Source organism: Scyliorhinus torazame, chromosome 4, assembly GCF_047496885.1.
Source record: "Scyliorhinus torazame isolate Kashiwa2021f chromosome 4, sScyTor2.1, whole genome shotgun sequence".
Classification (NCBI taxonomy): Eukaryota; Metazoa; Chordata; class Chondrichthyes; order Carcharhiniformes; family Scyliorhinidae; genus Scyliorhinus; species Scyliorhinus torazame.
Genome location: NC_092710.1, coordinates 208908810 through 208934832, shown reverse-complemented (window position 1 = coordinate 208934832; position 26023 = coordinate 208908810). Strand labels below are relative to the sequence as shown.

The following is a 26023-nucleotide window of genomic DNA, read 5'->3' as shown; positions in this document are numbered from 1 at the left end:
AATGCAGACATCCAGTGGCGGCTGTGGAGTGAGTGGTCACATATTTGGCAGCTCCCGCTCGAGGCAGCTTTTTTGGACCTTTCTCCCGCTTGTTGGGTGAATGTTTTGGTTAAAAAAGGTGGAGGGGTGACTGAAGAAAGTTAAACTCCACTGGTGGATGGAGCCGCAGACCAGAAATGGGTCGAGAAGAAGGGAGCAGTTGGAGCAAGAAATCTTCACGCGTCACAGGTCAAGTGCCTGACCAGTGGTCAACGGAGCAGCTGGTGGACTTTTAAATGGGAAGTTCAGCTGGCAGAGGAGGGAAGCCCAGGAAAACCTAGCCAAGGCAGTGGGACCATTAAAAGCGGGAATTGATCCTGTGGAACAGAGGCAGGAGTCCCAGGGCCAGGCCATTCGGAAGGTATAAGAGACCGTGGGGGAGCACGAGGAGCAGCTTGCCTTGTTGGTGGCTTAACTCGGAATGATGCGGGAGACTCAGAAGCGGTTGGGTAGCATGATAGCACAGTGGTTAGCACTGTTGCTTCACAACGCCAGGGCCCAGGTTCGATTCCCGGCTTGGGTCACTGTCTGTGTGGAGTCTGCATGTTCCACCCGTGTCTGCGTGAGTTTCCTCTGTGTGCTCTGTTTCCTCCTACAAGTCCAGAATGATGTGCTTGTTAGGTGAATTGGACATTCTGAATTCTCCCTCAGTGTACCCGAACAGGTGCAGTAGTATGGCGACTATGGGGATTTTCACAGTAACTTCATTGCAGTGTTAATAAAAGCCTACTTGTGACCCGAATAAAGATTATTATTATTAAAGGAGAAGCTGGAGGACCCGGAGAAACGCTCCCGGAGACAAAATCTAAGAATCGTGGGGATGCCTGAAGGCATCGAGGGAGCGGACGCTGGCTCATATGTAGCCAAGATGCAGGAGAAGCTGATAGGGGAGGGGGCCTTTGACCAGCCTCTGGAAGTAGACCGGGCACACAGGGCGTTGATGAGGAAGCTGCAGGTGCACAAGCCGGCGAGGGTGATGATGGTGCATCTCCACCGATACCTGGATAAGGAGAAGATGAGATGGCGAGGCAGGCGAGGAGGTGCACCTGGGAAGGGTGTACCAGGACCTGGGCGCGACCTGACGAAGAGGAGTGCCGCTTCATTCGGGTGAAGGCTGCCCTCTTCAAAAAGCGGGTGAAGTTCGGGAAGCTGTACCCGGCCTCCCTCTGGGTTACTTTCAACAGCCGAGAACGTTATTTTGGGACATCAGAGAAGGTGATGGAGTTTTTAAGAGACAATGGACTGGCCGTGATTGTGGAAGTGGAACTGTGGAGGAGGTGTGAGGAGATGGGGGCTTTTTCTGTCTTTTTTTCGTTTGTTGGTTGTTGGAGAACTTCTCTCCTTGGAGATATTTTGTTGGGTTTGGTGGCAGATGCTTGGGAGCATCGAGTGTGAGTGCACCTTTTTTCTTGTTCCATTGTTGTTTGTGTTATGGAGGTATGCGAGAGTGGGGAAGGCAATCAGTGGGGGTGGGTAGGAGGCTCAGGCACCTTGAGCAGGGGCTGCCAGGCTAGCTGGGCAGGCTAGTTAATGGCAGTGCAGTGGGGGGTGGCCAGGTGGTTAGTGTAATGGGGGAATGGGATTGTTGTTTTGTTCAGGAGAGAGGGGGTAGGGGGGAAGCGGGGAGAGTGGGTTGCTGATAAAGGTGTGGTTGCTGTGGCGTAGCAAGAAAAGGATTGGTCACCGTCACGGTGGGCATCCGAGGGTGGGCCTGGAAAGTCACGTGACATGGGCTCATCGGCAGTGGAGGGGTGGGGTGGGGCGGGGCAACCAGGTTGGTCACATGGAATGTGAGAGGGCTGAATGGGCCAGTCAAATGATCACGTGTGTACACGTACTTGAAGAGCTTGAATGCGGACGTGGCCTTTTTGCAAGAAACACACTTGAAGATCGGGGATCAGACAAGGCCAAGGAAAGGGTGGGTAGGGCAAGCCTTTCACTCAGGGTTAGAGATGAAGACGCGGGGGGTGGCGGTGTTGATCAATAAACGGGTGGCATTGGAGGTGAGTAACGTTCTGGCAGATTCGGGAGGTAAATTTGTGATGGCGAGTGGGGAGCTGGAGGGGATGCTAGTGGTCTTCATTAATGTTTATGCCCCAAACTGAGACGCTGTGGAGTTCATGAGGCGGGTGCTGGGAAAGATCCCACACCTGGACTCGCACCGATTGATTATGGAGGGGACTTTACCACGTCATTGAACCAAGTTTGGACTGATCAAGCCCGAGGTCGGGGAGGGTGTCGGCGGTGGCGAGGGAGATGAAGGCGTTCATGATGCGCATGGGGGGTTGGACCCCTGGCGGTTTGGGAGGCAGAGGGTGAAGGAGTTCTTGTACTTCTCCCACGTGCACAGGGTGTACTTGCAGATTGATTTTCTTGTGGTGGGCAAGACACTGCTGGCAGGGGCCCTGTGCCCGCAGTGGGGGCTGGACATAGGGTTGTTAGCAGATGAGGAGGTGTGTGAGCGGGTGAGATCTCGGCTGCCATGCTGTGGGAGGCGGTCAAGGCAGTGGTTAGGAGGAGTTCATATCGATCCAGGCGCACAGGGAGAAGAAGGAGTGAACAGAGATGGCAAGGCTGGTGGACGAGATTCTGCGTGTGGACAAGAGGTATTCGGAGGCCCCGGAGGAGGGATTGTTGAAGGACAGGCAGAAGCTCCAAATGGAGTTCAGGCTGGCGATTAAAGGGAAAGCAGCAGGGCAGTTGCGGAAGGCCAGATGGGCAGTGTATGAGCACGGGGAGAAGGTTAGTAGGATGCGGGCCCACCAGCTCAGGCAGCAGGAGGCGGTGAGGGAGATTGGAAGGGCGAAGGACGAGTGGGGAAAAGTGGTACTGGAGCTGGTGGGGTGAATGGGGCATTCGAGGAGTTTTACAGGAGGCTTTATGTATCGGAGTCCGGGCTGTAGGGGAGGGAATGTAGAGGTTCCTGGATAGGTTGGAGTTCCCCAAGGTGGAGGAGGACCTGGTGGAGGGGTTCAGTGCCCCATTGAACTGGTAGAGGTGATGGTGGGCATGGGGAGAATGCAGGCAGGGAAGGCCCCAGGCCTGGATGGGTTCCCTGTGGAATTTTATAAGAAGTTTGGGGGGGATCTGGGGCCCTTACTGCTGAGGGCATATAAGTGGGGGCATATAATGAGGCGAGGGATAAGGAGGAGCTGCCCCCCTATATTATCGCAGGCGTCTATATCCCTAAAACTAAAGAAGGATAAAGATCCGGAGCAGTGTGGGTCCCATCGGCCGATATCGCTATTAAATGTGAATGCTAAGTTGCTGCCAAAGATCCTGGCCTTGCGTATCGAGGACTGTGTGCCGGGGGATGATAGGGGAAGATCAGATGGGGTTTGTAAAGGGGACGCAATTGTCGGCAAATGTTAGGAGATTATAAAATGTGATAATGATGCCTCCGGAGGGTCAAGATGTAGATGTTGGACGCAGAGAAGGTGGAGTAGGAGTATCTGTGGGAAGTATTCGGACGGTTTGGGTTTGCGCAGGAGTTTGTGGACAGGGTCCGATTGTTGTGTAGGGATCCGGTAGCGAGCGTGTGGACAAATCGGGGTGAGCTTGGGGTACTTCAGGCTACACCGTGGAACAAGGCAGGGGTGCCCATTCTCCCCATTGATTTTTGCCTTGGCAATAGAGCCACTGGCAATGGCGCTTAGAGCATTGAGGAGCTGGAGAGGGATTGTGTGGGGGTGGGATTGAGCACAGGGATTTGTTGTATGTGGATGACCTGCTGTTTTACATTTCAGACCCACTGGGAGGTATTGGGGGAATTCTGAGCATCCTGGAGGAGTTTGGCCGGTTTTCCGGATGTAGGCGAAGCAAGTGTTCCCGATCGAGGCCAGGGGGCAGGAGCGGAGATTGGGCGAGTTGTTGTTCAAGGTGGTGGGGGCGAGCTTCAGATATTTGGGTATCCAGGTGGCCCAGGGATGGGAGCAGCTGCTAAGTTGAATTTGGTGCGGTTAGTTGAGCAGATGAGGGGGGATTTTAAGAGGTGGGATGTGCTGCAACTGGTGGGGGCAGATGCAGACAGTGAAAATGATGGTGCTGCCGTGGCTCTTATTTGTCTTTCAGAAGCTCCCGATCTTCAACCCAAAATTATTCTTTAAGAAAGTCAATACTTTGATATCGGGGTTTGTGGGGGGGGTGGGGCATCGGTTAAGAAGGTGCTGTTGGAACGGGGGTGAAGGGGGTGAGGTTGGCCCTGTGAAACATAATGAATTATTATTGGGTAGCAAACATTGCTATGGTAAGGAAGTGGGTAATGGGGGAGGGGTCAGCATGGGGGCGGATGGAGACTGCCTCTTGTAGGGATACGGGTTTAGGGGCATTGTTGATGGCGCCTCTGCCGTTCTCAGCGGTCAAGTTCTCCACAAGCCCAGTGGTGGTGGCGGCCCAGCGGGTGTGGGGATAGTGGCGGAGCATCAGAGGTTGGAAGGTGCCTCAGTGTGGGCACCGATTTGTGACAATCACAGAGTCACACCGGGGGGGGGGGTTGGACACGAGGTTCTGGGCTAGTGGCAGGCAGGGATCGAGCGATTTAGGGACCTGTTTGTGGGGGCAGTTTTGCGAGTTTAGAGGACTTGGGGGAGGTATATGAGCTGCCCAGCGGGAATGGGTTTAGATACATACAGGTTCGAGACTTTGTGAGGAAGCAGGTGCCTTCCTTTCCCACTTTTCCCCCCTTGGGATTACAGGACAGGGTGCTATCACGGGAAGGAGTGCGTGAGGGTAAGGTGTCCTAGATTGGATTGGGAGGGATCCCGATAGGGGAAGTCAAACGGAAATGGGAGGAGGAACTGGAGGCCGGGTCATAGGAGGATTCTCTGAGGAGAGTGAATTCTTCCTTATCGTGTGCGAGGCTCGGCCTTATCCACTCACATGATGAAGGAGCTGTGCTTCGAAAGCTAGTGAATTGAAACAAACCTGTTGGACTTTAACCTGGTGTTGTAAGACTTCTTACTGTGCCCATCCCAGTCCAACGCTGGCATCTCCACATCACAGCCTCATCCAGTTTAAGGTAGTTCATAGAGCACACATGGCGGCAACGAGGATGAGCAGGTTCTTTGAGGGGGTGGAGGACGGGCATGGGAGGTGCACAGGGAGGCCAGTGAGCCATGTTCACATGTTTTGGGCATGTCCAAAACTGAAGGGGTTCTGGCAGGGGCTGAGGGTGAAGGTGGTCCTGAGTCCAGAAGTGGTGACATTTGGAGGTGGGAAGACCCGGGCGTCTGGCGGCGAGAGAGGCCAATGTTCTGGGCTTTAGCCTCCCTGGTAGCCCGGAGATGGATTTTGCTGGAGTGGAGGGACTCAGAGCCACCGAAACCAGGGCATGTGGGTGAGTGACCTGGTGGAGTTCCTAAAGTTGGAAAAATTCAAGTTTGTCTTGAGAGGGTCAGTGGATGGGTTTGCCCGGAGATGGGAAGCCGTTCATCGACTTCTTCAAGGAGAATTGAGGTGTCAGCAGGGGGCAGGATTTGGGGGAGGGGATAAAGGGTTAAAATGGGGAAGGCAGAAAAGGACGAAGGGAATGAGGGGGGTTGGGGTGTTGGTTAGTTATTTATTATGACGTTCATTTTTGTTCTTGCTCTTGTGTTTGTTTGTATTTACTGTTTATACAAATGCCTTAATAAAAATATTTCTAAAAAAAAAAGAAAATGCTGGCAAAACTCAGCAGGTTTAGCAGCAAAGAACTGGCTGATTGCTTGATCTGGCAATGCGGAGCAGCATTTCAAAGGAGTGCATTTTAGGTTCTGCTTAGAATGTCATATCATGGAATCAATTCTTTGAATTTAAGAATATTAGATATAGTCGATAAAGAAGTCAAGATGCAAGCCCTGAGATTACAATGCCCCTTTGCAGTGGTGGATATGAGGTCATTTTACTGTGGCAGCATTCCGCAATCTGTACTTTCAGGCACCAAGAGTAAGCTTCATTAGTATTGTTCAATTATTAAAACTATTTGGCCCACTATCTCTGTGCCAGCTCATTCAAAGAGCTATCAAGTTCGCCTCACTCCCTGATCGTTCCCCACACCCCTGCAATTTGTCTCCTTTTTCAATTTTTATTGAATTCCATTTGAAATTTACTGTTGAATCTGCTTCCACCAGACTTTCAGACAATGCATTCCAGATCAGAACAACGCGCTACCTCAAAAAATTATCATCTCCCCTCTAATTCTTTTGCCAATTATCTTCAATCTGTATCCACTGACTCTCCTGCCAGTGGAAACACTTTTTTATTTATTCCATCAAACCCCTTATACTTTTCTACACCTTAATTAAACCTTCCCTCAATCTTTCCACTTAAAGCAAAACAATTTCAAGTTATCTATTATCTTCCCCATATCTTTCCTTGTCTTTGTTGTCTTTCTTCATAACATGTGTTGCCTCATAATTGATGCAATACTGAGGTCTAACGTGTGTTTTACAATGATTTGATATAACTACCATGTTTTTGTATTCTATGCCTCTAAATATGAAGCCTAGGATCCTTGTGATTTCAAAGTTCGACATCAAGTTTCACAATCTCAGATAAGTTCCACTCCAAAGGCAAAATTGTACTTCAACTGACTAGCTCTGAGCGCCCTTCACATTAGGAGTGGCCGCCTGCATGAAAAATCAGACCGTCCCAGCCATCGAGTGCATGCTGGCCATGACTAAAGGTCTGCATACTTAATCTGTTACTTTACACAGGAAGGAGGAAAGCCTTGCCCATGTGACTCAGTGACTCACTGAAGTGCTCTGCAGCTCTTAGATAGCAGATGAGCCATGAGCGGGAGGATGCAATGTTAGTTCCTCTCTCGCACCACTCCTCACTTACTCCATCACCCCTCAGCCCATGGTATGTCCTGCCTCGATGACAGTTAGCCCTGCACCAATGCAGACGAAGAACACTTTGATGGGTCCACACTAGCTCCAAACCCAAAGGATGTCAGCAACAGGCATCCCATCTAACCAAGTAGGAAGTCTTCTGAGGGAGATTTTTTGTGAGATTAATTTTAACTGTGTAAATGTATTATTGTGTGTTCAAGTTTTCTTTTCTTTTGTTAAGTTTTTTCTTATTTTTATAAATTTAGAGTACCCAATTCTTTTTTCCAATTAAGTGGCAATTTAGCGTGGCCAATCCACCTACCCTGCACATCTTTGGGTTGCGGGGCTGACACCCACGCAGACACGGGGAGAATGTGCAAACTCCACATGGACAGTGATCCAGGGTCCTCGGCTGTGTGAGGCAGCAGTGTTAACCACTGTGCCACCTTGCCACCCTTTTCTTTTGTTAATGAATGTTTTAATTTAATGTTTAAAATCCCCAAAGTGTTATTTGAGTTTTTTTATTTCCGAATGCGGTAAACCTATCCTCTCGTGGTCAAAATACAATAAACAAATAGAGTTATTATAAGTTGCCTAATTTTCCCTTTGGAATTTGGTTTGCATGGGAATTAATTCCTGCTTGATCATAACAATAACAATAGCTCTTGGGGTACTAGGACTATTCTTTGTATCCAAGGTGTCTCACCCTAATAAAATTCACCACCCCCATTCCCTCAGTGTAGTGGTAGGGATGATGTGAAGACAATTCCACAAAGGCTGTTGTCCCGCAGCCCTTAACCATAGACCTTTTGTTGGTCAGAAAATTTGGCATTGTCAGATCACTTCCTGTGAGGTGCTTGGGAAGAAACAATAGGATTCCGAAAAATGCATTTATAATCAGAATTGTACATGCTATTAAAGCACGGATTATGTTTTCTCCTTTTAGATTCCCTCTGCTGGTACATGTGTATTGCACAGTTCAATTTTCAATACATCACATTTCCCATCTCTAATGTGCATACTCTGCTGAAAATAGATCCTCTTGCACTCTCTAAGTGGTGGTGGTACAAGATGTTTTTTCTGTTCAGACCTATGGTGTTATCCTGAGTGTAAGAGCCATGAAGTTTTGTTTATATCAATATTAGATATCTTTTCAGAAAGTCTAATTATAATTTGAGCATTTAAATGATACAGAATACCCCTGACTGAGACATATTTGAGTGTAAACTTTGCTTACCTGTTGAGGTGACTGCAATGTGAATAACAGTAACTGTAATGGCATAATCCCATAGCCATTCTTTAACCACTCCAGCAAACAGCAATCCACAGACAAAGTAAGTCATCTCCATTGAGACCAGGTTAACTGAAAGACAGGAAAAAATTATGCAATAATTTCAGTAACAATAAAAGCAAACTTAACTACCCTACAAGGTTCTAATCAGGCGTGCAGCAGCAAAAATGTATTTTCTTCCCAGAGTGTAATGAAGTAAAATCAAGGAAAGTTTGAAACCCATGTTAATTATATAAATTAAGGTAAATTGTCTTCAGGTTGGGGTGGCCACTCGTTTGATAATGAATTATGCAAATATAAAGAGACACTTTCCGTCAATATGTTTGAGAGATTCTGTGGCTGGTGAGTGCTGCTGGGGCTGAAGTGCTGCATCATCAGCCCTGGAAACATTATTTTAATTTATGTGAAGTTTTTTTAAAGTTTAATTATTTTTGTTACAGTGCCCCATTACAGGGTCTTCTGCTGAACTCTGGATGCTTCAGGGGTTGGAGTGTATCACTCCTAAAATTTTATTTAATTTTGATAAGTTTCTTTCCTGTTTTTGTTGCAGTCCCCCATTAAGGGATTGTTAATTAGTTAATTTGGTCATTTGTTTTAGTTTGCTCAAGAGTATAAAGAGACACATATTGGTAGGTTGTAAAATTAAGAGCGAGAAAGGGTTGGATTCTCTGCCACTGGGAGCAGTGTTCCCGATGCAGCACGACAGCATTGTGGATAGCACAATTGCTTCACAGCTCCAGGGTCCCAGTTTCGATTCCAGCTTGGGTCACTGTCTGTGCGGAGTTTGCACATTCTCCCTGTGTGTGCGTGGGTTTCCTCCGGGTGCTCCTGTTTCCTCCCACAGTCCAAAGATGTGCAGGTTAGGTGGATTGGCCATGATAAATTGCCCTTAGTGTTGGGTGGGGTTACTGGGTTATGGGGATCGGGTGGAGGGGTTGACCTTGGGTAGGGTGCTCTTTCCAAGAGCTGGTGCAGTCTCGATGGGCCGAATGGCCTCTTTCTGCACTGTAAATACTATGATAATAAAACGGATCAACACCTCCAATGCTCCGGTCCCCCGCTTGCATCGGGATCGAGGTCATTGTAGCGCACAATGACTTACGAGAGAGACGAGAAGTGATGAAGTCGATTCAGGCTTTATTAAGCGAGACTTGTCCCCAGCAGTTCAGCAACAGAATGAAGCGGCGGGGAGAAGCTCGGGTTCTTATACTCCGCCTTCAGGGTGGAGCCAGGAGTCAGCAGCCAACCAGGACCCAGGATCTGTCAGCCAATAGCATCACGGCTTCACAGTCCCACATGACCCCTAATACATACCACCACAGTCATTAAGACCCATTTCCATCCTATCAATGGGCCAAACACCATCTTCTGCCTCTTATTTTTCTCTGATCCTCTGGGCCGGGAATCACATGGACGAGAATTGGCGCAAGTCTTGACAAGCGTGTACCCGACACGGTGAATCTCGTGGTGGGCTAAGGGGGGTAGCTTTTTAAGGGAGTTGCCCCCAAAGTCCATCGGAGGACAACCCACTACTCCACAATGCGAATCCTGCCCACTTCAGCCCCCCCTCCCCCACCAGAGATCTCCTAATTAAAGAGGTCTCCCCAGAGACCCTTAATTAAAGAATCGCCCCAGGAGAGAGACCCATGTCTGGAAGCAAGACACCATAATTTAAGAGACCCCTTAATTGAAGAGATCCCCAGAGACCCCATAATTAAAGAGACCCTCCCCGAAGAGAAACCCCTGTCTGGAAACCCACAAGAAGAGAGATGCCTGTCTGGAAGTAGAGAACAGTCTAGACTGAGGCAGTTAAAAAAAATCACTGCTTTAAAACTCACCCGTGCAATACTCCTTTCTGTTAGTTTCACAGCTGGGTACTTCCAAGTCACACAAGGGTGAAGGGAGAAGACACAGAGGGTGGTGAGTGTCTGAATCGCATTGCCAGGGGAGGTTGTGGAAGTTAACGGCGTTCAAAAGGCATCTCGACAAACACATGGATAGGATGGGTGTAGAGGGATACGGCACAAGGAAATGCTGAGGGTTTTGGCCAAGGGTGGTATCATTACCGGTACAGACTTGGAGGGCTGAAGGGCTGTTCCTGTGCTGTATGGTTCTTTGTCCGTTGTTCTAAGAGAGCAGTCACCGACAGCGAGATTGACCTGTGCCGCAGAGGTGAGCATCTACTGCCCCTTAACCCAGCTGATTTGTCTCAAGTGAGTAGTTCATGTCAGACAGAATGATCCTTCCCTCTCACTCACCACATGTCCATTCTCTCGCAGGCTCTCCATCTGATGGGGCCGGGCTGTCCGGAATCGTCCCCCCTAGTGTCACCCAAGAGACCACCTCGGAGGAAAGCTCCGAGGAAAACCCCATCGAGGCTCCACAGCTATACCCACCACATTCCACCAGCACAGAGACACACACCTCGGTGGGTGACATTAGTGGACAGGCGTCTGGGGCATAATTTGGAGAGCACCACACAGTTGCTGATTCACATCAGGTGGAGGTAGGAACATCCAAGTGAGTCAGCAGTCAGATGTCTGCTAATCCCAGGACTCAGATGGGTCCCAGCCAGATGCCGGGTCTCTGGACAAGGTTATCCCAGAGCTGATGCAGATGCCAGGACACGGTTGTGAGATCAGGAGGGGAGGTCAGTGACATTCCAGCAAGTGAATTGCGGATCAGAGGAGTTCCAAATGCTGAGGGCACAGGAGATGATGACGACAATGCGTGGCACCAAGGCCAATGCAGTGGAAAGCCTGGCATGCGACATCAGCATCTTGAGTGGTGTCCAAGGCATGGCTCAGTTTGTGACGACCATGGTTGATGGCCCCAAAATCAGTCTCAGTCACTGAGCGACATGTCCCATACTCAGGTAGACATTGCCAGGGCACAGTAGAGCGTGGCCCAGACACTGAGGACCATCGCTGAGGGCGTTGACACCATATTGCAGACAATAAGGGGGCGTTGGGACTGGCAGAGCCTGATGAGGCAGAGGTCTCTGGAGCTCCCATCTGACCTATGGAGACAGTCGGGAAGGAGGAAGCACTGGAGGCCAACCTGGGGCCTGCCACCAAGGAGATGATGGCAGTCTCCAGTTCTTCCGAATCCCCCCCACCTGAAGCGACGAATCTCAATGGCAGTGGGCAGACTAGGGAGGCACGGCGATGTCAGTGAAATCAGTAAGTTGGCCGGGGAACTCCGGCTTCAGGGCCTCTAGAGGACGTCTCCAAGGGCATCAAAGGGCAGAGGGTGTGTAAAGCAGCAGGCTGCGACCACCTCTGATATACATCCTGGCGACACACCTAGACATAGCAGTAGACCATGTGAGATCAAAAAAATTGAGGATCACTGATTGGGCACGGGGAGGGGTTGGTGGGGGTGAAAGAATTGGGCGGGGCATGATCTATAGTTAGGGGGAATCGAAATGTCAAATGTTCCCGATTTAAAAAAATGTTACACCTGATACATGTGAAGCCTCTGTCATGTTAATCTTCACAGCGGAGGGCAGCACGGTGGTGCAGTGGTTAGCACTGCTGCCTTACGGCACCGAGGTCCCAGGTTCGACCCCGGCTCTGGGTCACTGTCCGTGTGGAGTTTGCACATTCTCCCTGTGTTTGCGTGGGTTTCGCCCCCACAACCCAAAGATGTGCAGGCTAGGTGGATTGGCCACACTAAATTGCCCCTTAATTGGAAAAAAATGAATTGGGTACTCTAAATTTAAACAACAAAAACAAAATTTAAAAAAAAATCTTCACAGCGGGCCTGCGGCACCCGTACCCCATGTTGCTCTCCGCTCCCCCCCCCCCCCCCCCCCCCCCCCACCCACTGGACACATCGGCATCTTGAGTGGTGTCCAAGGCATGGCTCAGTCTGTGACGACCATGGCTGATGGCCCCAAAATCATGCCACAGTCACTGAGCGACATGTCCCATACACAGGTGGACATTGCACTGTAGAGCGTGGCCCAGACACTGAGGACTATCGCTGAGGGCGTCGACATCATATTGCAGACAATAAGGAGGTGCCAGGACTGGCAGAACCAGATCAAACGCCCTCAATGCAGACCCTGTTCAGAGGATGGGTACGAGTGCGATGTCAGCAGAAATACCGGAGTCAGACTTGGACATAAACTGAGGGGCACCAGAGCTGAGTGATCCTGCCTTATAAAATGATCCTCTGTCAGTGCTGACACCCTGGGGCCCTGGGAGGGTGGAACAGGTTAGTCGAGATGGCGGGGGGGAGGAGAGGGGGTGGTCGGGCAGGGGAATGGGAGGGAAGGAGGGGGATGTGTGGGGGAGAGGAAGGGCCTGAGCTGACGGACAAAGCCCTGTCCTATTAGAATCTAGTGAGGATGAGGTCCTTCCTGGTCCAGTGGGCAAGCCGGACCCTCGCCGCAGTCTGTCCTCCATTCTCTGGCTCCACCTGTGGGTCCTCCCCAAGTTCAACCTCCATCTCCTCCTGGTCCGTCTCCTCCTCCTCAGATAAGGCCGCATGTCCCTCCTCCTCCTCATCCTCCAGCATGTTGCTCTGCTGGTGTTCCAGGTTGTGGAGGGCATAGCAGACCATCACAAAGCAGCAAACCCTCTATGGAGTGTACTGCAGTACACCACCAGAATGGTCCAGGCATCGGAACTGTATTTTGAGCAGTCCAAAGCACAGCTCAATGTCAACACGGGTGGTAACATGGGTCTTGTAATATTGGGTCTCCGTTTCGGTCTCCGGCCTTCGCACTGGTGTCACCAGCCAGGACCTTAGTGGTTACCCCTTATTCCCCAAGAGTCAGCAGTCATCCTGGGTTGGTCCTCAAAGATGCCAGGGATCTCCTAGTGTCCCAAAATGTAGTCCTCATGCACTCCCCCTCGGAAGCGTACACACACGTGGATGATCCGGAGGTGATGGTCACACACGAGTTGAACATTAAGTAAGTGAAACCCCTTCCTGTTAATGAAGGCCCTGATGCCCGATGCATGCCATCAACAACTCCCAGGACCTGAAGCATCCCGGCGATGACAGAGAATCTTACCTGCCGGACATCTTGGTGTCCTTGGTCCGGCTCAAATTTGATTCAGTCTGCTACCTGGGCATACAGGGCAGCGTAACCTCATGGGTGCACTTGTGGACTGCAGCATGTGAAATGCCAACAAGTCCCCGCTTGAGCCTTGGAATGAACCAGTGACCTTCACGGCCAATGGGAGCGGTTGTCGTCCTCCTCCACAGGGTGACAAGACCCGAGGACATGGCACAGGTGTTGCATTGTCTCTTTGTTGAGACAGAGTCTCCTGCAGCACATATTGTCTGTCATCTCCTCGAACCCCAACAATGCCTGTACACCTCGGGCCGTCGCTGGTGTCCCCCTTTGGGTTTCTCAGCCTGATGGCTGGCCTGGTCTTCCCAGCCAGTCTGCTGTCTGGGCATACAGGGCATCGTGAACTCATGGGTGCACTTGTGGGCTGAGGCGAGTGAAATGCCACATAAGTCCCCAACTCATCCCAACCGTTGACCCCTAAAGCGTAACAAAAGAAACACTCACATTCACCGCTCCCCGGCAAAGACCTGCTCCAGAAAACCGATCACCAAACACTTTAGAAAACGCACAAAACTCCTCCAAATGTCCTCACATTCTTCCCAGTCCATTGTCCCTCATAAATTCTGTTGCCTTCTCCGGTGTGTCGAAATAAAGCTCTTGTTTCTGGAAAGTCACCCATAGGCGGGTCGGGTATAATACCCTAAACTGCACCCCCTTAAGAGGACGGCCTTAATCCGATTGAACTGAGCCCTCCTCTTCATCAGCTCCGCATGCAGGTTCTGGTACACCTGCAGCTCACTTTGAAGGATCTTCTCCTTGTCCAGAAAGTGGTGCAACCGCACCACCATTGCCCTTGGCGGCTCGCCTGCATGCAGCCTCCTTCTCAGCACCATGTGTGCTCAATTCACCTCCAGGGGCCGATCAAAGTCTCCCTCCCCCATCAATTTCTCCAGCTTCCTCGCCATATACCCAACGGCCTCTACACCTTCAATGCCTTCAGGCATCCCGAAAACCCTGACATTTTGCTGCTGGAGTGATTCTCCAGATCCACCTTCTCCCTCAGCCTCTTCTCGCTCTCCCTTATCACTCCCAGCTCCAACACCAAGAGGACCAACTGCTCCCCATGCTCCCCCACCGCCTTCTCGCCTTTCTGGATCACCCGGCCCTGGGACACCTGTTTCTGCTTGCCAGATCTCAGCGGTTCCACCACGTTGGCTAGATCTTCCAGGGCTTCAGAGAACCATAGAATTTACAGTGCAGAAGGAGGCCATTTCGCCCATCGAGTCTGCACCAGCCCTTGGAAAGAGCATCCTAGTTATGCCAATGCCTCCCTATCCCCGTAACCCATTAACCCCACCTAACCTTTTGGACACTAAGGAGCAATTTATCATGGCCAACCCACCTAAACTGCACATCTTTGGTCTGTGGGAGGAAACCGGAGCACCCAGAGAAAACCCACGCAGAAAGTGCAAACTCCATACAGTCAGTCACCCGATACTGGAGTCGAACCCGGGTCCCTGGAGCTGTGAGGCAGCAGTGCTAACTGCTGTGCCACCATGCCGCCTCTTTCTTCTGTTGAAGGAACTTACTGTTCAGAAACCCTACCAACTGCTCCTTTAACCATTGCGTGGGCAGTGCGCCCCCCTTGCCCTTCGCCATCTTTTCCTGTGGTGCACCATGAAGACTCTCCTGCTCCTTCAGTTCTTTCCTCCCTGTACTACTCCTTGTCTGCAGATCCATCCACCAGCCACACCAGAGGAGTATTACCTTCCCCAGACATTCCCTTACCTTTTGCCCTCAAATACTATGCCCTTCGGGCAGGAAAGACCCAAAAAAATCCACCTTGAGCGGATGCCACCAATTGTGCAACCACTCACTCCATGGCAGCCACCGGAAGTCTCTGCCGAAAGCATTTTTTCAACACCTTCATCAGGTTTCTCATTTGTATCAATGTCGTATACCAGGTCCCGCAACATCTTGCTTCAAACCTGATTGCCTTCTGGACTCTTACGTCCCCCTGAGCCCAGTGTTCCAGGTATCTTAGGAAAAAAAATGTCCTTCTTTCAGGCTACAGAAAAAGAAGAAAGCATCAGCCTCCAGGCATTTGCAGTCACAAGCAGCAGAAAACATCAAAAAAACAACGTGCAACACCACTTGAGAATATTTTATTTATTAAATGGTCAACAGTCACAAAGATTTGAATATCAACTACATAACATTCCACATATCACACTAATCATTAAACAACAAGGAAATGTCACCGTTCATTATTGGTACCAATACAAAGCTATTTCAGCTCACTTTCACAAAAAAAAACACACAGGGCTGGATTCTCTGTTTCAGCGGCTAAGTGGCAGCTCGATGAAAAAATAGGCGCCGACCCCGGTGAAACACCCCCCTGAGCCCAGTGTTCGAGGACCCAGGCATCTCAGAAAAAAATTGTCCTTCTTTCCGGATGCAGAAAAGGAAGGAAGCAATATCAGCAGCTGCCAGGCATCTGCAGCAACCAGCGGGAGCAACCCCTGGCCTGAAATACCTCAGCCTCCGACCAAGTCCAACCCCCCCTGAGGGGTGACCCACCCCTTCCGAGTACTGGGGCGGCAGCTCTGGTGTCCTTGAACTGCATGCCAAAATATGGAAATGGCTACTCAGCACCTCACTTCCCCTCAGCAGCCATTGCACCAGCTTCACGTTTTCAAAAAGGAATACTAAACGACACCTGTGTGATTTCTTGCTGGGGAGGTGGTTAATTCCTCGGAGGTCATCACATTCAATTTCAATCTAGCTAATGAGATGCAAATTAATGCTGATTTGGGTTAATGATACGCTCGCCATATTTGGGCGAGATCTGGAACTTGCCATCAGGAGGAGACCGATTAGCCTGACGTGAATCTTGGTTTTGGCCTTTCCCGCTATTTAACCTGCGCACCCAGATCCGTGCTGGGCCCAACGCGATGGATAAATCTTGCCTATTATCTAACATTAGTTGTGATTTTGCAACTGGACACCACTTGCTGAACAATCTCAATTATGCTAAGAATTACACTAACAACCAATTTAAAATTATCAGTGAGCTGACAATATGGCTCACTTAGAAATCACAGACCCCCATCACAGTGCAGAAGGAGGCCATCGAGTCTGATACGAGCCTTTGAAAGAACACCCCACTCATGTCCACTCCCCAATCCACCCTGTAACCTAACCTGCACATCCCTAGACGATAAGGGGCAAATTATCATGGCCAATCCACCTCACCCGCACATCTTTGGGAGGAAACCGGAGCACCCAGAAGAAACCCACGCAGACCCGGGGAGAACGTCCAAACATCACACAGACAGTGACCCAAGGACAGAATGAACCTAGGTCCCTGGCTCTGTAAGGCCATGCTAACCACTTGCCACCTTACCACCCTTTGACCTGTTAGAAGCTACATATATTCATACACAGGGACCTGTTCTTTACAAGCAGAAACAACATGTGCAGGGTTTGTGGCTGTTTTTGAATTTAACAAGAGCATGGGGCTCTAAAGTTTCCTGGTGAATTCTCCATGGTAACACCTCAACCAGAGTTGATTTGCTAAACAATCAGCACCCTTTTCTTATGCAGAACAAACTGTTGCTCCCTTTGAAATTTGGCATTCTGGTCTCTGCCTGATGTGGTGAAAAGTTTCAACAGCTTCCTTTTCTTTCATCAATACTCAGATTTTGTACTACTAGGCAACTGCTATTTGTGCAGTATTTTTATTTGTATGATTTGCATTTTATCTTGTTTTTAACTATTTCTCACATGAAGTCATGTGATGCAAAGAATTACCAAGGATACTGGGAAGTATATGTTTTAAAGGTGTCTGTTTATCCATCTGTCAAAACTGTCATATGATGTGCAATATTATTTCTCAGCTTTTCCAACCTATGATCAGTCTAAATATAAAATGATGACAGAAAGTACATAAAGGAGTATTCAAAAGCATTCATCTTTTGTCCCTAATATCCATCCGAGGTTCATGTTAGTTGTATCCAGCTGGAGTCCCACTATGACAGATATATACTTATTTTTACGCCGTTGTTATGTACGCATGAACAGATACAGTCGAGGGAAATCAGACTTGTTTTTCTCTTTGACATGTTAATGTAGTGATTCTCAAAGCATTTTGGTTGACAAGAGTCCTTTTGAAATGGATTTGTAATCAGGGACCCCCAACCTAAATTATAATGCCAGATCATACATATAACAGGAGATTGTTGCATGTTAAGAGTGCTTTAAAGAAAACAGGTAACTATTAGGATAGCATTTTGAAGACTCTTTCACTGGTTTCATCAGTGTCTACATAAATCAGGCAAATCAGAGATAAAGAACACCACTAATATTCTGGTGCATGGCAACTGCACTGCTTTTAATGTGGTTAAAAGAGTGTCTGTTAAATGCATGCATACCCAATTAGTTCACAAATCACATCGGGTACAAACATCTATTGGCCAAATCATTATTAACAGCACTTTCACCCTATTTACATTCTAACAGGCTCAAGATCGGCTATTATATTAATTTTAAAATGTGACTTTCCGGAAACAGACACATTTTCTTTCTTTCAATTTCATTAGAGTACTCAGTTGAACGAGACATTCTTGAGAACATTTTACAGACTTGCAAAAACGCAGTCCAGTTTTTCAGTGTTACTTAATCAATAACAACTTAAATTATATAGCACCTTTAACATAATCCCTTGGCACCTCACAGGAGGATTATAAAATAAAATATGACACTGAGCCCATGACACCAAGCCGCAGTAAGAAATATGGGGCTGGATTTAATGCCACCTGTTGATATGGGAGAAGTGGATGGCCAGGTTCATTTAATTGTGGGAGAGGCCCTGTGTCAGTTTCCCAGTGGCAGCAAAACCTCTTCCAGTTAAGTCGGAGGCCAAACCAGGGCAGCACGGTGGCGCAGTGGTTTGGTCCCAGGTTCGATCCCGGCTCTGGGTCACTGCCTGTGTGGAGTTTGCCCATTCTCCCAGTGTTTGCATGGGTTTCGAACTGAGGGGATGTGGTTGTGGGGGGAGATGTTGGTTGTATATGGGGTTGTAAATAGGGGGTAAGAATACTTCATGGGTGGGATGATGGATGGGGATGTGGATAGAGTTCTGGTTAAAATTCCTAAAATTCCTTTTTTCTTTTCTGTAGACGAGATGATGATGATGGGGAATGTGGGCGTCGGTGCTGGAGGGAGGTGAGACTCAGGGATGAGGGAACTGGGATATGGCCGCAACAGGAGCTGCGCCACAGGGGACGGGGCTGGTTCAGGAAAGCGCGGGCTTTTTCCCCCGCCAAAAGGGGGGGGGGAATGGAGGAAGGTAAGGAGGAGGAGAGAGACTCCACACGGGGAGATCAACGGGAAGGCGGGGGAAGCCGGGGTCAGCAGAAGTCAGCTGACTCACGGAAGTAATATGGGGGGAGCAAAAGAGCTAGATGTGGATCTAGCGGGGGGGGGGGGGGAGGGAAGGGGGGGAGAGGGGGGGATTTTAGGGTTGCTGCTGCACTGTCCGAGGGGGAACTGAAAATGGAAGAGGTGGTCGGGGCAGGGGTTCCCCGTCTGGGGGACTGGAGGGTGCGGGAGGCACGGGCACGGGGGACTGGCCACGATAGGAGATGGCTAGTCGGCGGGGGGGGGGGGGGGGTGGGGGGGTGGGGGGGGGGGTGGGGGGGGGGGTGGGTGGGGGGGGGGGGTGGGGGGGTGGGGGGGGGGTGGGTGGGGGGGGGTAACCCCCCAATCCAGCTGATCACGTGGAATGTGAGAGGCCTAAATGGGCCGGTTAAGAGGGCCCGAGTGTTCGCGCACCGAGAGGGACTGAAGGCAGACGTGGTCATGCTTCAGGAGACACATCTGAAGGTGGCAGATCAGGTCAGGTTAAGGAAGGGATGGGTAGAACAGGTGTTCCATTCGGGGCTGGATGCGAAGAATAGAGGGGTAGCAGTACTGGTGGGAAAGCAGGTGTCGTTTGAGACGAAGAACATAGTAGCGGACAAGGGAGGCCGATACGTGATGGTGAGTGGTAGGTTGCAGGGGACGGAGGTGGTATTGGTGAATGTATATGCCCCGAACTGGGACGATGCTGGATTCATGAAACGGATGTTGGGGCGTATTCCAGACCTGGAGGTAGGGAGCTTGATAATGGGTGGGGATTTTAACATGGTGCTGGATCCAGCATTAGATCGCTCCAGATCTCGGACGGGGAAGAGGCCGGCTGCGGCCAAGGTGCTTAGGGGGTTTATGGACCAGATGGGGGGAGTAGATCCGTGGAGATTTGCCAGGCCTTTGGCCAGAGAATTTTCATTTTTCTCCCACGTACATAAGGCCTACTCCCGGATAGATTTGTTTGTTCTGGGCAGGGCATTGATCCCGAAAGTGGAGGAAACGGAGTATTCGGCCATAGCCATTTCAGACCATGCCCCGCATTGGGTGGAACTAGAGCTGGGGGAGGAGAGGGACCAACGCCCGTTGTGGAGATTGGATGTGGGACTGCTGGCAGACGAGGAAGTGTGCGGGAGGGTGCGGGGGTGTGGGAGGCTGCGGGGGTGTATCGAAAGGTATCTGGAGGCCAACGACAATGGGGAGGTGCAGGTGGGAGTAGTATGGGAGGCACTGAAGGCGGTGGTCAGGGAAGAGTTAATCTCCATCAGGGCTCATAGGGTGAAGAGAGAGGGCAGGGAAAGGGAAAGGTTAGTGGGGGAGATTTTAAGGGTGGACAGGAGCTATGCAGAGGCTCCTGATGCGGGACTACTCAGGGAGAGACGAAGTCACCAGACGGAGTTTGACCTGTTGACCACAGGGAAGGCAGAGGCACAGTGGAGGAAGGCACAGGGGGCGTTATATGAATATGGGGAGAAGGCGAGTCGGATGCTGGCACATCAGCTCTGTAAGAGGATGGCAGCGAGGGAAATAGGTGGAGTCAAGGGTGGCAGGGGAACTACGGTGCAGAGAGCGGTGAAAGTGAATGAGGCATTTAAGGCCTTTTACGAGGAGCTGTATAGGTCCCAGCCCCCAGGGGGAAAAGAGGGGATGCGACGATTCTTGGACCAACTGATGAATTCCCAGTGGAGTTTTATAGGAAGTATGACGACCTGTTAGCCCCGTTGCTGGTAAGGACCTTCAATGAAGCAAGGGAGGGGGGACCCTGCCCCCGACAATGTCGGAGGCGACGATCTCTTTGATCTTGAAGCGGGATAAGGACCCACTGCAATGTGGGTCGTATAGACCGACCTCGCTCCTTAACGTAGATGCTAAGTTGCTGGCAAAAATGTTGGCCACGAGGATTGAGGACTGTGTCCCGGGGGTGATTCACGAGGACCAGATGGGATTCGTAAAGGGTAGGCAGTTAAATACTAATGTGTGAAGGCTCCTAAATGTGATAATGATGCCATCGGTGGAGGGAGAAGCGGAGATAGTGACAGCCATGGACGTGGAGAAGGCCTTTGATCGGGTAGAGTGGGAGTATCTCTGGGAAGTGTTGAGGAGGTTTGGGTTCGGGGGAGGGTTTATCAGTTGGGTTAAGCTCCTGTATAAAGACCCATTGGCGAGTGTGGTCACGAACCGGCGGAGGTCGGAGTATTTCCTGCTGTATCGAGGGACGAGGCAGGGGTGCCCCCTGTCCCCACTGCTGTTTGCATTAGCAATTGAACCTTTGGCCATGGCGTTAAGGGAGTCGGGGAAATGGAAGGGGGTGGTTCGAGGGGGAGAGGAACATCGAGTGTCGCTGTACACAGACGACCTGTTGCTGTGTGTGGCGGATCCAGTGGAGGGGATGGTTGAGGTAATGCAGATCCTACGGGAGTTTGGAGACTTTTCGGGCTATAAGCTCAATGTGGGAAAGAGTGAGCTCTTTGTGATCCATCCGGGGGACCAGGGAAGAGGGATAGACGACCTACCGTTGAGGACGGCGGAAAGGAGCTTTCGATACTTGGGGATTCAGGTAGCTAGGAGCTGGGGGGCACTGCACAAACTTAATTTGATGCGGCTGGTGGAACAGATGGAGGCGGATTTTTAAAGGTGGGACATGTTGCCATTCTCGCTGGCGGGTAGGGTACAGTCGGTTAAAATGGTGGTCCTCCCGAGATTTCTTTTTGTGTTCCAATGCCTCCCAATTGTGATTACTAAGGCCTTCTTTAAGAGGGTAAGCAGGAGCATTATGGGATTTGTGTGGGTGAGCAAGACCCCGAGGGTAAGGAGGGGTTCCTGGAGCGTAACAGAGATGAGGAGGGTTGGCGTTGCCGAATTTGGGTTGTTACTATTGGGCAGCCAACATGGCAATGATCCGTAAGTGGGTGATGGAGGGAGAGGGGGCGGCGTGGAAGAGGTTGGAGATGGCGTCCTGCAAAGGATCGAGCCTGGGGGCACTGGTGACGGCACCGCTGCCGCTCTCGCCGACAAGGTACACCACGAGCCCGGTGGTGGCGGCAACGCTAAAGATCTGGGGGCAATGGAGACGGCACAGGGGTGCGACGGGAGCCTTGGTGTGGTCCCAGATCAGTGACAACGATCGGTTTGTCCCAGGAAGGATGGACGGTGGGGTTTCAGAGCTGGCATCGGGCAGGGATTAGAAGAATGGGGGACCTGTTCATTGACGGGACGTTTGCGAGCTTAGGGACGCTGGAGGAGAAGTTTGGGCTACCCCCGGGAAACACTTTCAGGTACATGCAAGTGAGGGCGTTTGTGAGGCGGCAGGTGAGGGAATTTCCGCTACTCCCGGCACAGGGGATTCAAGATAGGGTGATTTCGGGCGTATGGGTCGGAGAGGGCAAGGTGTCGGCGATATACCATGAGATGAAAGAAGAGGGGGAGGCTTTGGTAGAGGAGCTGAAGGGTAAATGGGAAGAGGTGTTGGGGGAGGAGATTGAGGAGGGGCTATGGGATGATGCCCTAAGTAGGGTTAATTCCTATTCCTCGTGTGCCAGGCTTAGCCTGATACAATTTAATGTGGTTCATAGAGCGCATATGACGGGGCAAGGCTGAGCAGGTTCTTTGGGGTGGAGGACAGATGTGGGAGGTGCTCAGGAAGTCCGGCGAACCATGTCCATATGTTTTGGTCATGCCCGGCACTGGAGGGGTTCTGGAGGGGAGTGGCGGGAACAGTATCTAAGGTGGTGAAAGTCCGGGTCAAGCCAAGCTGGGGGCTAGCAATATTTGGAGTAGTGGACGTGCCGGGAGTGCAGGAGGCGAAAGAGGCCGGCATTCTGGCCTTTGCGTCCCTAGTAGCCCGGCGAAGGATCTTGCTAATGTGGAAAGAGGCGAAGCCCCCCAGCGTGGAGGCCTGGATAAATGATATGGCTGGGTTTATCAAGTTGGAGAGGATAAAGTTTGCCTTGAGAGGGTCTGCGCAGGGGTTCTCCAGGCGGTGGCAACCGTTCCTAGACCATCTCGCGGAACGCTAGAAGAAGTCAACAGCAACCCAGGGGGGAAGGGGGGGCGGGGGTGGGGGGAGGGGGGAACATCGTTCGTTGGGTGGGGGGAGGAAGGGGAGGGGGAAGGGGGGTTTCTCTGGGGGGCATTTGAGCAAGAAAACACATGAATGATCCGGAAACTGACATGTACGGGAAGAATCCAATGGACAAAGTTCTGAATCTTATTGACTTGCCATGTTCATGTCTTGCCACGCGAGCTTTCTTTCTTTTCTTTGTTACGGGGGGGGGGGTTTGTATGGTGGAAAATATTGTTGAAAAATTCTTAATAAAAACATATTTTTAAAAAAACAGGACAATCGATACCCATTATCCTGAACCAATCACACATTAGTGGTTCACAGATTAAATCTGGCAGCGAATTGCGAGGGTTTCGCCCCCACAAACCAAAGATGTGCAAGGTAGGTGGATTGGCCACGCTAAATTGTCCCTTAATTGGAAAAAATGAATTGGGCACTCTAAATTTATATTAAAAAGTAAAAAAATAAAAAAAGTGACAGCAAGGCTTTCCGGTGCCCTTGGATGACGGCCCAACAATCCCTGTTGGGTTCGTCAGCTGCCTTCCAGGTAGGGTACCTTGTAGTCAAGCAGTCTGTGCCCAATCGAGAGACTGAGACCGGGAAGGGGGGGTGAAAGCCAATCTCCCCCAGGATCCCCATGCCATGATCCCCATCAACAATCGCCCACTTTGATCTGGGATCCTGACCTCTGGTAGGTGAATTACCATCAGCTGCCATTGTTTACACCATCGATGGTAGCCATGATGTGGCGATGGCGGCATTGGACTGGGGTGGGCACAGTAAGACGTCTTACAACACCAGGTTAAAGTCCAACAGGTTTGTTTGGAATCACTAGCTTTCGGAGTGTAGCTCCTTTATCAGGTGAGTGGAATCACCTGGTGTTGTAAGACTTCTTATTGTTTACACCAGCACTGGTGGCATTGAAGCGTTGCTGGCCTCTGATTGTCCAGCAACACTAATTGGGTGGACTTCTGCCACTGGAGGATCTCAATCGCCAGGAAGGCTCAACAGTGGCCAACCAAGTGGCCGGAGCACACGGAACTGATGGGGGTTCCCCTTTGGTTCTTCAGCTGATGGATGAGACTCCATCAGCCCAATAGAATCCCAGGTATTAGGTCAGATAACCAAGAGCTTGATCAATGAAGTAAATGTTAAAGAGTCTTATAAAGGAGGAAAACAAGGTGGAGCGGTGCAGGGAGGGATTTTCAGTACTTAAGTCCTCGGCAATGGAAGGCATAGCTATCAATGGTGGAGTAGTTAAATTGGGGATGCACAAGAAGCCAGAATTAAAGGACTGTAGTTATAGAGCAAAAATCAAAGAACAATACAGCGCAGGAACAAGCCCATCAGCCCTCCAAGCCTGTACCGGTCATGATACCACCTTTGGCCAAAACCCTCAGCTCTTCCTTGTGCCGTATCCCTCTATACCCACCCTGTCCATGTATTTGTCAAAATATCTTTTGAACGCCGTTAATGTATCTGCTTCCACAACCTCCCCTGGCAGCGTGTTCCAGGCACTCACCATCCTCTGTGTAAAATCCCTGCCTTGCACATCTCCTCTAAACTTTACCCCACGACCTTAAAACTATGCACCCTGCTGACTGAACCCTCAACCCTGGGAAAAGGTGTCTGCACATCCATTCTACCCATGTCCTTCATAATCTTGTAGACTTCTATCAGGTCACCCCTCAACCTCCGCCATATTAATGAAAACAGTCCAAGTCTATTTAGCCTCTGCGCATAGCTAACACCCTCCAGGGCAGGCAACAACCTGGTAAGCCTCCTCTGTCCCTCTCCAAAACATCCACATCCTTCTGCTAGTGTGGTGACCAGAATTGTGCGCAACATTCCAAGTGCGGCCTCACCAAGGTTCTATGCACTGTAGCATGCCTTGTCAGTTTTTATACTCTATGCCCTGTCCAATGAAGACAAACATTCTTTATGCTTTCTTGATTACTTTGTCCACTTGTGTTGCCACTTTTAAAGATCTCCGGACCTGCACGCCCAGATCTCTCTGACTTTCTATATTCCTAAGAGTTTTGCCAGCTACGGTATATTCCCCCTCTATGATAAACCTACCAAAATGCATTACCTCACATTTGTCTGGATTGAACTCCATTTGCCATTTCTTTGCCCAATTCTCCAACCTATCTATGTCCTACTGTCTCCTCTGACAATCCTCAACACTATCTGTCACTCCACCAACCTTGGTGTCATCTGCAAACATACTAATCAGACCAGCTACATTTTCCATTTTCCTCAAAGTCGTTTATGTTTACTACAAACAACAGAGGCCCCACCACTAGTTACAATTTTCCATTCAGAAAAACATCCTTCTACTGCTCCCTCTGACTTCTGTGACCGAGCCAGTTGTGTACCCATCATGCCACCTCACCTCTGACCCTGTGTGACTTCATCTTTTGTACCAGTCTGCCATGAGGCTTCTTGTCAAAGGCTTTACCTGAAGTCCATGTAAATGACATCCACCACCCTCCCCTGATCAATCATCTTTGTTAGCTCCTGAAAAATCCCAATCAAGTTAATCAGGCATAATCTCCCCTTCACAAAACCATGCTGTCTATCGCTAATGCGTCCATTGTTCCCAAATGGGTCTGAATCCTGTCCCTGAGAATTCTCTCCAATAATTTACCTACGACCGACATGAGGCTCAACGGCATATAGTTTCCTCAATATCCCTGCTACCTTTCCTAAACAGCGGTACCATATTAGCTATTCTCCGAATGTTGTGAGCTTGAAGGGGTTTACAGAGACAGGGAGGTGCGAGGACATGGAGAGATTTGAAAACAAAGATGAGAATTTAAAAATTGAAACAGTGCTTGACCGGCAGTCAATATAGGTCAACAAGCAGGGCAATGATAACCAATCAGGGAATTTACATGATGGCGACTGTTATAACCTGCCTGCTTACCATTAGCTGGGGATTAATGACAATCCCACAATCCTGTGGGAGTGTGAGCTTCCCCAATGAGGGGGCAGCGAAATCATTAGCAGACTCCCTGTATAAATAAAGCTGGCTAGTTTGGAACCAGCAGGAAGGAGTAAGCAGCAAGTGAGGTTGCTGTTGTTGTGTGTATATATATGTTATTGTAAATAAATGTTATTTCTTTGTATCCTTGAAACTCGTGCTGGATTCTTCGTGGCCCTCGCAAAACTGGGGACGAGGGTTAAAGTGAATAGCTGTCTACACTGCTGAAGCCACCTACCTGGATTTTTGTTGGATACAGGTTGGAAGTTGTTTTCTATTACACCATGCCTCTGTACGGACGTTTGGATGTTTTTGATGCTGCGCTGGAAAGCTGGAACCAGTACACACAACGGATGCGTTACTATTTCCAGGCAAACAATATCACCGAAAACGAGCG

At 50.1% G+C, this 26023-nt stretch overlaps 1 protein-coding gene across 2 annotated transcripts in view; it reads right to left on the bottom strand.

Annotated features, from left to right (window-relative positions):
• Window positions 1-26023, bottom strand: part of tmem244 (transmembrane protein 244) — a 194111-nt gene that overhangs the window by 81958 nt on the left and 86130 nt on the right. For both annotated transcript variants that reach the window (XM_072500722.1, XM_072500723.1), the window contains exon 4: window positions 8086-8211. In XM_072500722.1, coding sequence (XP_072356823.1) covers window positions 8086-8211 — 126 coding nt within the window. The remainder of the gene's footprint in view (window positions 1-8085; window positions 8212-26023) is intronic.